The sequence below is a fragment of the Gavia stellata genome, chromosome 1 (genome assembly GCF_030936135.1).
Source record: "Gavia stellata isolate bGavSte3 chromosome 1, bGavSte3.hap2, whole genome shotgun sequence".
In the NCBI taxonomy this organism is placed as follows: domain Eukaryota; kingdom Metazoa; phylum Chordata; class Aves; order Gaviiformes; family Gaviidae; genus Gavia; species Gavia stellata.
This window is the reverse complement of record NC_082594.1, coordinates 99,586,294-99,598,991: the sequence shown is the minus strand read 5'-3', so window position 1 is coordinate 99,598,991 and position 12,698 is coordinate 99,586,294. Positions and strand designations below refer to the sequence as shown.

The 12,698-nt window shown below is 39.9% G+C and overlaps 1 protein-coding gene across 1 annotated transcript in view; it reads left to right on the top strand.

Moving 5' to 3' along the window:
• The first annotated feature begins 1,683 nt into the window (after nt 1-1,683).
• Nucleotides 1,684-12,698, top strand: part of SH3BGR (SH3 domain binding glutamate rich protein) — a 28,370-nt gene continuing 17,355 nt past the window's right edge. Inside the window, exons 1-2 of the mRNA XM_059816068.1 lie at nt 1,684-1,836; nt 7,617-7,802. Of these exons, the coding sequence (XP_059672051.1) occupies nt 1,792-1,836; nt 7,617-7,802 (231 nt within the window). The 5' untranslated portion in view covers nt 1,684-1,791. The remainder of the gene's footprint in view (nt 1,837-7,616; nt 7,803-12,698) is intronic.

The following is a 12,698-nucleotide window of genomic DNA, read 5'->3' as shown; positions in this document are numbered from 1 at the left end:
TTCGGTAACACAAATATTTACTGCTTTAATTACTAGTATTGCTATACTTGCAAGGCTTATCAGTATGCTTTGAAGCCAATGACCACTGCATCCTTTGTTTGTACTTCTTCAGAGCACTAGTAACCAAATAAATTAATTTGGAAATGGTATGTTCCAAATGGCCAGTCATTTCTGTTGAATTTACTAGGCTATACTTATGTACAAAACCTCCTGAGAAACAAGCATGTGTAATAACTCCTGGCAATAATTTATGTTTTTGCACTAAAGTGGCGCTTTTTTGTTTTACAGGAAAGTAGTCTGAAAATACCTGATTCTAACAGGCTTTTCTTTTTGCCGGACCTCCTATTGCCTCTCAAAAGAAGAAAGAAATGACATATGGTGAGTCACAGTAAACAGTGCAAACTATCAATATTGTTATTTTTAGTTTTCAGTGAGGTTTTTCAGGATCCCTGTTCCATATATGGAATACTGCATTTCCAGCTTCACATAATGGTTTGCACAGACAAAAAAGTTACTTTTAAGAGCATCTGTACCATTGTGCATTTGGTCCTACATAATGAATCCTGGAAAGAAAGTATTATATTCCATTTTAAGTATTTTCAGGATTGGACACTGCTATATTCAATCTTAACATTTGAAATGTGCCTAAGCACTTTCTAAAACCTAGGCCAGTTTCACCTCTGACATAGGGTCAGATTTACTGAGCTCAGTGGCATGTTGCTTACAGCAGAAACAAACTTGGCCCTTAAACTTTGAAAGCAATCTGTTATCATTTAACATTCTTAAAATACCTGTCATGCTCAGAGGCCTCCTTAAGCAAGTTAAGTGCAGGCAGCCACTGAATTGTGACCATCTCTGGGGTGGAAGGCGACAACCAGATGGAAAAAGAGCATCCTGGATAACACAGTAGAATGGGATATATTTTACCAAGTATTCTGGACCTCCTCTTACACCTTGTGCCCTGCCAATTTTCACTGGTGATGCAAAAAGAAGGAAAAAATACAACAGTAGGTTCTGAATACGTAGAATCAGCTAAATCACCTTCCTCAGTATTAGGAAGTGTACTGACATGTAATTATTTCAGAGAAGTCCCTGAGCCCTGCAGTGTGGATGATGATCTGAATTCTTCAAAGCTGAGAGCATTTGTAACCAAGGCTTATTTCAATATGATCTCTGCTATAATTACTTCTGCATCTGTGTTCCCCTTGCCCTCCCCTTCCTCCTTCCCCTTTTATAATGTAAAATTTGCAGCTACAATTCCTAAGCTTCCTTGCTGTGGTCAGGGAGAGGGCGCAAGCCCTTTTATGCAGGAGGTAGCTGTGACAGTGCCCATGCAACATTAAACACTACCCGACAGATTTGGGATCACCCCCAGAAGTAGGTTGCCTGCTTCCTGTCCCTTCTCACTTGTCCCTTCCCCCTCTCCCAAATATTTCTCCAGCCCTGTCTCATTGGTGCACTACTCTCCTTTGCCTTTTTTGGACTGCCACCCTGTCAATCTAATGCAATAAGGCCAGGGGCAGGTGCAAACCCCTGGCTATGGCTCCTCTTACTAACCAATCCTCTACTGGCCCCTGGTCCCAAAATACCTAAGAGCCAATGGAGTGGGAAAACCTGGGACTCCGAGGAGAGGGAGAGGCCAAAGCTGCTGGATTGCGGGGGGGCAGGGGGGTCATACATTTAGGACCTGGGTTAGCCCAGGAGCTGCCAAACGCTTGGATTCTTCTTGGGACTGTGGTGACTTGTGGATAGCAGGCGTGCTCTGCTGATTCATTTTCATCCACTGTCAACATGGTGATCAAAGTCTTTGTAGCCACATCTTCGGGGTCTACAGCGGTAGGTGTCTCATTTAACACACTCCTCTTTCTGCTGGGATCAGGTTGGTAAATTAGCCTAGAAGATCCCAGGACAACCTGAGTTTGCATGGAGAAAAAAACACTCTTTCTTCTAGGATTTCTTTTAGTCTGCATTGCGCACCTGATTCTTGAAAACTGCTCAAGATGTAGAGAATTTCTATTAATGCAGGCTTGCTTGCATGTGAGGTTTTACTACAGGTATAACAGTTCCATATAAATTATCTGTCATTTAATAAATCTACTTCTGTCTGAAAAAAATGTATGCTATATATTCACTGAAGAAGGAAAAAGTGGATATTGTATTTGCACAAAAGCTAAGGTAGATTGTTTACACTAGAAATTAATGTATTTGTTTTTAAAAGAGACTTTAGAACACTGCTCCTGCAAAAGGGAACTCTGTCTAAGAAAGAGCCTGGAGCCAAAGTAAGCTGACTAAAGTTATGCAGAAAAAAATTCTTCCCCACCCCCCTCCCTTTCCCTAGGTTTTGGGGATTTTTTTGTTTTTCCTTGGTGGTTGTTTTTTTTGGTGTGTGTGTCTCTTGAAATGCTATACTGATGATTTTTAGTATTGAGATCTACTGCGGTAGCTGTCAGCATAGTGTATCAGCTGAAGGGAAGGGCATGTTAATAGTAGGGACGTTGGAAGTCTGTGGGAGGTGGGAACCGGGAAAGGACTGTTTCCTTTTATATCCAGTTCCCAGATGAGCTCAGATTGCAGTTTTTCTTTGGCAGTCACTCACTCCCAGTGACATGGCTAAACAAACTGGCTGGTGCTTGCACATAGCTGTTACTACATCTTTGTCTCTCTGCCACCCGTTCCGTGTCTTTAAGAAGCTTCCAGAGTTGAGAAGCTCCAAAAAACACCCCCTATTCATGGGGCCATCACCTCTAGAAAATGAACCGGGGGTCATTCACTAAAAATCGAATTGGAATAAGGCTGAGGAAGTTTGCAGTTCTCTCATCAGCTTGTCTTGCCAGCCTATCGCTAAGCCTGACACTAGATTTACTATTGACATTTTAGCATTCCTCTTTTTATAAGAAACCTCAGATGCAAGGGAAAAAAAGAAGAAGGTGTTGGAAACTGCAGGCTTGGTAATTTGTAATCTAGCAGTTACTGCTCAAATAGCTTTATAAATTGCTATATGCTGTGGCAGGCTTTTCACTCCTGTTTTGGTCTCCTGTTTTGGTCTCCTGTTTTGGTCTCCTGTTTTGGTCTCCTGTTTTGGTCTCCTTTGGCTGACCAGAGAAGAGTTGTCCCTACCTCCTTTGCCACTCATCCATTTTCTGGGGAACGTTGTGCCCGTGACTGAAATCCCAGTGCAGACATTCCGTATGTGTATGTTGGGGCCATCATCATCTTGTGTGCCTCAGGCACGAATTGTTGCCACTCCAGCTATAGGATTGGGGCTGTGGTTCAGCAAGGCAGTTGTGTGAGTGCTTTGATTAAACACTGACATTCAGAGATCACTTACGCAATTAAAACTAAGCATATTATATATTTAGCACTAGCTGAACCAAGACCTTTCCGCTGCTGTACACATTCTCCTCCCAGCTAGCAGCTATAACTAAATCTTTTCCTCTTGGACTGCAGTGAAGAGATGTGTATGCTACACTGAACACTGAGCAACATGCAGCCATTTGGAGACGTTTAGCATTGCTGCTGTAGTTTATTACTGCTAAGAAAGATAGCTAATGCCAGTGAACTGTAATAGGTTTTACGCTTATTAATGCCAAGCTCCGCTGTGTGTTAGCAGCCCACAAAAGCAGCTAGTGAGATCCCAAACATATGCTGAAAGGAAGGGTATGGCATCTTTACACAGCAATATGCCTCTCTTTCCTCCTTTCTGGTGTGTTGGGTGTATGTATAGCTGTAGCAATCTCGGAAGGCAGCATGTGTTCAGATTACTGATACGTAATTGTAAAGCCAAGTAAACACAATGTTCAGCTGGAGTAGTTTTTCACATTTACTGATTAAAATGGATGGAAGGTATCCTATCAATGAACCTTTAATGAGTTTTGGTATATATAAAATAAAACTCACTCATGCAAGGAGCCAGCACAAACCCCAATATATCACTAAAATCCTATTAAAAATTTTTTGAATCAGGCTTGTACAGCTTTTCCTGGGAAGAATTAATTTAATCCCTCAAGAGCTTAAATTGGAAGTCTAAATTGTCCTGGTAGCACTGGTGCTCTCTTCAGTATGGCTGATCTCCATCAAATGTGTGTTGTTTATTTTGAATTTCAAAATAAGATGAGGCCAGCCTCCTCTGGTGTAAATCAGCAGAGGATCATTGGTAAAGAATGAAAAACGTTTCTATTCTATGTACTACACAGTCACACTACTAATTGCAGCTGATTATCATGTTAATAAATACTTTTTAAAAATTAATGCAGTGAACCCAGTAACATTCTGGTGCTCTGGATCAGATGCTTGAATGTTGTAATTCACTGTGGCTCTAGAGCAAATCTGCAGTCTGTATTTTTCTCCTCAATGATTCAGAAATTTATTTTAAATAACTTCAGCTTTATTATCTTTCTGCTCCAAACTTAGCTGATATTGAACTATTCATTAAGGCAAGCAGAAGTGAAGACACTTATTTATAGCACTAAAAAGTACTAAATGCTTAGCTTGAAGCAAGCAGTAAAAAAATAAAATAATTCTGTTACTAGCCACGGAGGTGTTTAGAAATGGGTAATATCCTGCAAGGTTCTAAGGTACCATGAATCACTGGAGAAAGGGGATTCATGTCTTACCCGGAGGAAGTCTTCCAAAGTCTTCTCTACTGCTGCTCATGGTTAGGGCACCTCTAAAATCCTTTTATTCCCAGTGTTTCTGGTGACATTTTATGAACTTGCCCAACTTCAAATCTGGAAGTCTCAGAAAGACTGAGGAAAATGTAGACTATTTGAACTATGTCCTCTAAAATAAAGGTTAGAGGTTTGTCATCCATGATTGTGAATCTAGCCATATATAAAACCTGAGCTCAAATGTCAAATCAATTTCAAGTCAAATCAGAGGTTAGAGTGTGATAAATAAGAATAATTATCAGGAATAGGTTGTCCATGTGGTGTTAGAACCAGAAGCTGCAGCAACTCTGCCTACCAACATTATCGTTCCTCTTGCTGTAAGTTGTTGACTATGTACCATTTGCTTCTGTCATAGGCAGCTGGTCAACACGAATGCTCTGGATTATGAGGATATAGATGATGATATTTAATTATGCATCAGGTGAAACTAATATTATCTGTAGCTCCTACACTCTAGCTAAATAATATTTATTTAAAACAGTTTTTTTCTTATTTTAAGGGACTAGCAGCTAGGGATGGTGGAACTTAAGCTTTGTTGAAAGGGAAAATGACATTGATGAAATAATATCCTGCTCACCATCACTTTCCAGGGAATCTATGCCCAAGTAATCTGAATTCTTCCCATGCCGTCAGACACAAGTAAGGGCACAAACAAGCTCCTACAATCTCATCCATTCTGGGAAAACCTTTGCATGTCCTCTGTGTTGTTATGTCCTGGAAGATTTCCCTCTCTGAGTGCTGTTTGCTGGAGAAATTCTTTTGGTTGCCCAGCTACCTAGCGCCAGCCACAGCAGAAGCTTGCTTTATGGTTTCATACTTAGCATGTGTCCCATCTTTTGCTCTGCCTAAACCTTAGTAACTGTAAGCCTTAAGATATAGTACATCTTCTGCATAGTTTGTTGTTGTTACCATAATGAGAAACATCTTGCCTTTTCCTTACGCAGGCATAATTGCATGTAACTTTTTATTTTTCCTCAGCATTCATTTTTCACACAACCCTCTCCTAAATTTTGCTTTCAGTCCTGGTGCTGTCTGAGCCTCCTGTGTATTATGAACCTCAAGCTGAAGAAAAATTATTTATCCAGGTTTAATTCTAAAAGTTATAGCTACAGCTGTAAACAAGGGAGCACAGAATCTATAGCTCGGTTTCCATTATCTCCTCAGAGGCACTATCCGTCTGGGGCACTAGCTATTCCAGGAGCCATATCTACTTCAGTGCCTGTGTCCAAAGAGACAAACTGACGCTGAACTTGCAGCTGACAGCACTTGAGTACACTGGCTTTCAGAGCATATGGTGAAACTCTTAGTATTGGCTCATGCAGATTTTATTAACCATTTATACAAACATTATCCTGCCACTTCCTCCAATGAAGTGTCCCTCAAGCAATCCTTTCTGCTGCCTGAATGTGTTCTGCAAATAACTGCAGCTAAATAGCCATTAAGAAAACGACCTCTGTTTAAAAAGTGAAAATAAGAATATAAATAACCACCTTTGAGATCTGTCGACTGCATGGCTTTTGAATGCCTTGGATTAGTGTTTCCATTGAAAGTGATGTACTTTTTTTAGCTCACTGTAAATCTCTGTTGTTGTCATAAAAATGTACAGCATTTTATGTTTGTTATTTTTATAAGCAAGCATAGCTGTATAGATAGATGCTTCCTTATTTAAACAAGAAAAAGAAAGTTTCTCCTTAATCATGAAAATTCATTCTTCCAATATTGTAGACTATCACTCTACTTCAGCTTTTCAGGTTTATTAGATTACAGAAATACATCATCCATCAATTATTTCTCGTCTCATTGTCTGTCTCAAACTGGTTTACACTAGCTTGGTGTCACTTTAAATTCAGTTGTTCAGATGCCTGACTTGTGGAAGACATGGTTTCAGATCATATGATGGCTTGTATGTAAAAATTACCTTCATACATCATTCTAGCTACCATCTATATAGGACATCATTAACTTGCTGCATGGAGTAGCATAACTGGGAGGAGAAGAGAGTCACGTCTGGAACGTGATTGTGCTAGACAGTTATTCAGTTGTCTGTGACCGAAGAGCAGTATGAGAGAATTTGTGCAGATCAGTCCAAACAGTGCTTGCTTCAAATGCTGCAGTACTTGTGGGGCTAAAGTTTGGCCTCACAGCTCTTAGAAAAATTAGACATATAAAAAATGGGGAAGTTCTTTAAATGTTGCTTAGGAGTAGCATTCCTTTAGTAGCGAAGTATAATCAGTATTGCTTCTTCAAAGTAAAGGGATAAGTTATAAGGTTGATGCCTGCATCCTAGGTGTATACAGCACTAGCATCAAAAGGAATAAAGGCCATGACTGAATTTTAGCTGGCAGAGAAGCTGTGTATAGAATGCTTTATTTGTATGTAATATGTTCTTAGTCCAACTGGAACATCATTCTGTAATGTGGGAAATACTCAAGCACAGGAGTTAAACTGTACTGGATCTTCATTGAGCTTTCATTCATATTTAATTATGCCTAGCATTAAAGAACAGGGACAGAGGGAAACATGTGGCTCATGGAAAGCTAAATGTCATATGTAATGAGTAGGAAAAAGGAGACTGTTACATGTTGGGGAGAATATGTACATTCTCAGACCCGTGCTGACTTTAGGCGGGATTAGCTTACGTATCTGTACACCACACTCACAGATCTGGAAACAGAGTAGGAGGCTTCCTGCTGAGCCTCATCTCTTAGATGGAGGTATCACTGCTTCCAGGGAGGAAAGAAAGAAGCTGGGTGTGTAGGGGGGAAGTAATGGCAATGGTCTGGGTGCTGAGAAGCAGTGTTGAACCTCAGCTTCAAAAAGTTTGGGGGCTACTGGAGTAGTGGATCCAACTTGACATACTTGCATTAGTTCTGCTTGTAATAGCAATGGCTTTTAGCAAATAATTTTCATTTTAAAGAAGGGATTTTGTTTTTCCTCTTTTCTAACCAGATCAAAAAGAAGCAGCAAGAAGTAGTGGGCTTTTTAGAGGCCAACAAGATTGACTTTCAGCAAATGGACATAGCAGGTGATGAAGACAACAGGAAATGGATGAGAGAGAATGTCCCAGGTGAAAAAAAGCCTCAAAATGGAATTCCCCTCCCTCCACAGATCTTCAATGAGGAACGGTATTGTGGGGTAAGAAGCTGTTTGGAAATTTAAATACCTTCAGAGAGCCTTCTTTCACAGAAAGTGACTCTTTTCCATTAGTAGGAAGTGTCCTCAAACAAACTCCTTAAAACAATTTCAGATTCACTTTGGAAGAACAATTCTTAGAAAGCATTTTTTAGGCACAGAAAGGCAATGAAACAAAAGATTATTCCAACAAAAGAAGAGAAAAATACACATGGAGGGAAAACTGACCAGAGAGACTATGCTCAACAGGTTGTGTGGATTATCCCCTGCAGACCCACAGCCTATGCAGGACCCAGAGCTCACTGCAAAGTGTGGAGTTTGCCACCTGTGAGGAGCTCTGTGTTTTCCTCTCACATTCTCCTACCTCCTGCTGTGCAGCTCACTCACAAGTCATCCTGCTGTTGGCTCTCTGCCCGCACTCTCACTTCAGCTCCTGAAGACCAAAGGCAGTACTGTCTAGGTGATACTGTGGCTTCTTCACGCAGTATCTCAGGATAACCAAATGTAGACTATCACGACAGCTCAGCTGTACTTGGAATAGTAAACGCTCAATTATGTGGTTTGACAACATCGAGCTACCCAAGACTAGTGGCATTCATAGCAAGGCTGATTTGCTATCTCTAGCTGTATTGCGCTTTGCTTCTTGTATGGTGAGTGTTGATATTTTGTTTGTTTGACACAGACTTGTCTGGGCAGCTAGGAAGTCAAGTAGGTGTCTGAGGCACCAGAGGCCGTGAACAGGAATCTTTCTTTTCAATTATATTATAAAAATAAATAGGAATTATAGTTGACTGGAATAGTTCTAGTATGTGGTTTGAATTATTGAAATTATATTGCTTATTCAATAAATATCCAACTCTTCATTACAGAAATTGTAACATTCATCAGATGCTTTTGTATTTTCATATATGCTTGTAACAGGTTATTTCTCTTGGGAGAGTTTGTTCAAATCAGTGATAGATAATACCGTACCAGCATGAATATTAGGATCATGAATCAAGAGACATATCTGAGACAGTTTTTTTCTCACAGTCTGGATGGAAATACGTAGTCTGGAAAGTACTCTGATATGATCACGGAAATGAACTTGGAAAGTACTCTGAAACGTAGATCACATTGTGAGCCCAGTTTTAAGTTACTCCACAAATCCAGTGTGAACTACTGCAAAGGTTGTTTTGAGAGAGAATGGATTTACATGCCACTATGTTTTCAGAATTAACTTCAGTGCTTTCAGAGCAAAAGTTGATAGAATGAGTAATGGAGTGCAGTTGTTTCCTCATTTTTTCATAGGAATCTTAAAAGAGAACTTGGTAGGTTAGAGTTCATGTGTATTTCAACATCCAACCTGCACCAATAAAAAGTGTAATTTGATCTATCTTACTCGGATTTTGTGGCAGCCAATGTTGCAATAAATATTTCTGATATTCCCTGAAGAGGTTATATAGTGAATTAAACAGTAATTGCCTTACAAAGTGTTGCAGCTACTCCGCCTTGCCAGTAAATGATAAATACACAGTTTTTACTCCATGTCTGAAGCTGTTTCAGGAAGCCAAATAATCTACATCTTGAAATAAATTTAAGCTAAGAAAGAGTCCTTTGCAAAGGTACTTGCATGTGGAAAGGGGTCCAGAAAGCAGTTGCAGCTACTGATTTAAAAACTAAATCAAATTTACAACTAGTCTAAAAGTCTCCAGATTTCTAATGTACCCGGTTCTCAAAGCTCATAGCTAATGATCTCAGTGGGTGCATAACAAAGATTAATTTATAGCATCATTATTTCCAAATAAATAAGGTAAGGAGATCCATATCAGTACATGAGCCTTACCCTTCTCCTCAGGGGAAGGTGCTTAAGGGATCTGCACAGTGAGTGTGAAGTGGGATTATGTGGGCTGGTTGAGAACATGGCCAGGGGCTCGCAGACTGGTGCAAAATTCTTCCAAGTGACACGATGTCTTCTGTGACATGTCTACAATATAAAGCTGGGGATTTGCATTCTACTTCCCTGCATAACCTGTGCAGGTCCAAGAGACCCGTCGTTCTGAAATCCAGAACTGGTTTACACTGTTTTAGGTTTACATGATATATCTTAACTCTTCCTCTGTGTCCCACTTCCTTTGTCCTCAGCCACTTCATTAAAAATAGGGCTGAGAATTGCAGAGGTCTTTCTGAGTCATGGACTCCAGTCTAGTATCCTGAATTCATGAAAGTCCCTTTAAAATGTTTTGCTCTTCTCAGTACAGTTTTCAAGGGTCTCAGCCTTGTGACATCTAGAAACCTTTGAATTTGTAGCCTGGGTATATGCAGCCAGCTTATACGCATTTCCTGGTATACCAAAATCACCCTTTAGCTTAAACAGCTCTAGTCCCGTGTATGTGTAAATGGGAATCATGCCCTTTTTTAATCTTCATTTTGCTATGTTAAACAAGTTAAGCTCTTTACATCTCTTTTTTTTTTGTAAGACATTTTCTTTTTCTCTTTCTCCTTCCTACTGACTTTTTTCTTTCCTCATTCCCGGGTAGTCCTTTGTTTTTAGGTCAAACTTGTTACGTTTCATTTCTTCTCATTCTCCTTTCTGAGATCACTCTTTTCGCTCACTTCCCTTCCTATCGATTGTCCTGTACGTTTGGTTCCCATTTACACGTGTGCATGTGTATACACATTAGCAGCATGCTGGCCTGGGAGCATTGGCCTTGGGGGGATGAAAATTCAAGATAAAAGAATTCCTTCCTCACCCTGAGAAAGAGGGATTTGGAGAGATACATGACAACCTTCAAATATTTTAAGGGCTGCAGCAAAGAGAAATTCATTATGGGTCTGAATTCAGTGTTCACCCCGCTTTGAGCAGTGGTTTGGACTAGATGGTCTCCTGAGGTCTCTTCCTACTTAAATTATCCTGTGGTTCTAGGATTCTGTAAAACATGTTCTGCTCCACACTCACTGGAGGTAGGACAAGACGTAATGAGCAAAAAATGCAACAAAGGGAGTTCAAGTCAGACATCAGAAAAAAAGATGTAGTGTTCAGGAAATTGTCTCATTATCTCATTAAAGGTCATTACCAATGGATTGGATAAATACCTATCAGGAATAGTGTAGTGGTTCCTGCCTTCGAGAAACGGTCCTTTGAGATCTTCTCCAATACCCTCTTCCACAGTTCAGTGACATTTTGGGGGTGGGGGTAAGGAAAGAGGATACTGGGGACAGGTGGAGAGGCTTCCTTTTTGTGCTGGAATAGACTGATATAATGAGCAAGTAAATGCAGTCCTGTTGCTAATCTGCTTTTCTACTGATACATAAAAGTGTCTGCATCTTCTGGCTGACCCTGAAGAGCTGCTTCACTTCCTAACTTGTACTGTAAAATGGAGGTTTCTTACAGATACATTTATGAAAATACACCAACAGTGCGCAGCTTTTCCGTGAGGTCAGAGATGCTTAAGGCTGTCTTACAAATGGCTTGAATCTTATTTTTCTTTCAGATCTTTGGTATTGCCACTTGAAAAAACAGATTAGAAATGGATTAATTTTGTATGCCTGGCTATAGCACCAATTCCAAGTATCCATTCTAATCCATCAGTGTTGGCAATTATGTTCTTATTTGATCTTTTTCTTAAGCTGCCTTTTTGCTCATGTCTAGACAGACATCTGCATCTGTGTCACTTTCTAAATATATTGAGCACTCTGTTGCTCTTGTCTTTACTTTTGCTTAATAAAAAGAACCTTAGAAAACTAGGAAAGAAATGGAATGTAAATTTCTGGGTTTCTCTGTAAGCTGAAATCTATGCTTTTCTCTGTAAATAGAAATCCATAGAATAAAATACCCATGTACTTTTTTTTTAAAAGAATCTCTGAATTGTTAGGCAAGACTTTTATTTGATGCTTCATATAACTGCTGAAGTCAAATATATGGAAATCACAGAGACCTCTGGAGGTCTATAGTCCAGCCTGCTGCTCAAAGCAGGGATCGCTTTAAAGTTAGCTTATGTTGCTTGGGGCTTTGGCCATCTGATTTTCAAAAGTCTCCAAGGATGGTGTTCCCATGCTCCCTCTGTGCGCCCTGACCTGGTGCCATACCACTTATGTGGGGAAGAACTTTCTGGTGATGTCTGGTTGGAGTTTGCTGTTTTGCTGTCTGGCATTTCCACAGTGGTCATACAAAGGATGATAGCATAGAGTGTATATGTGCATATGCACTCCTATCATAAAGAAAAACTCATGGAGTTTTTTTTTTTTAAATACATTTCACTGTATTTTTCAAAGACTTGTTCCAAAGACAAATGACACCACGACCCTCCACCTAGACCACTTATGTCTTCTCATACAGATATAATATTATTGCTTACCTGAAATAAATTGTTACTGCTCATTTTTCTCTCTGCCTGCCTTGGGAACAGTTATCTTTGGTCATTCAGTGAATGGAGATGTGAACAAGTCACCACTAGGGAAGTAAAAGTGCAAATATACAATACAAACACTATTCCCTGAACACTGTAGTCATGCTTTTATCTCATGATAAATACCTAATAGCTTAGTCCTCAGTGTAAGCAAGGTAGGTGACCTTCCATTTACTGTGAGATACCACATTTACTGTGGGATGTCATGGTACACTACCAGTTGCCAAGGAGTACCTGATACGATAGAAGGTTGTATCATCTTCTGATAAGGAGTCCATCTGGTCATTCACATGTCTTGCTTTTGCCCTCAGGTCTTGTTATCTACAAGGCTATGTGTCTCTGGAGATTTTTAGTACACTTGCTGTCTGCTGCATTTCCTCTGGGGAGGAACTAACAAGACATATAAAATATCAAGTCCACTTCATGGCCCTTCCTTGTTATAGTCTTCTCTTTGTTTCCCACATGTTGTGCCATAGTTTGCTTAGGCTGATTTATGAGTATGTGGTATGCA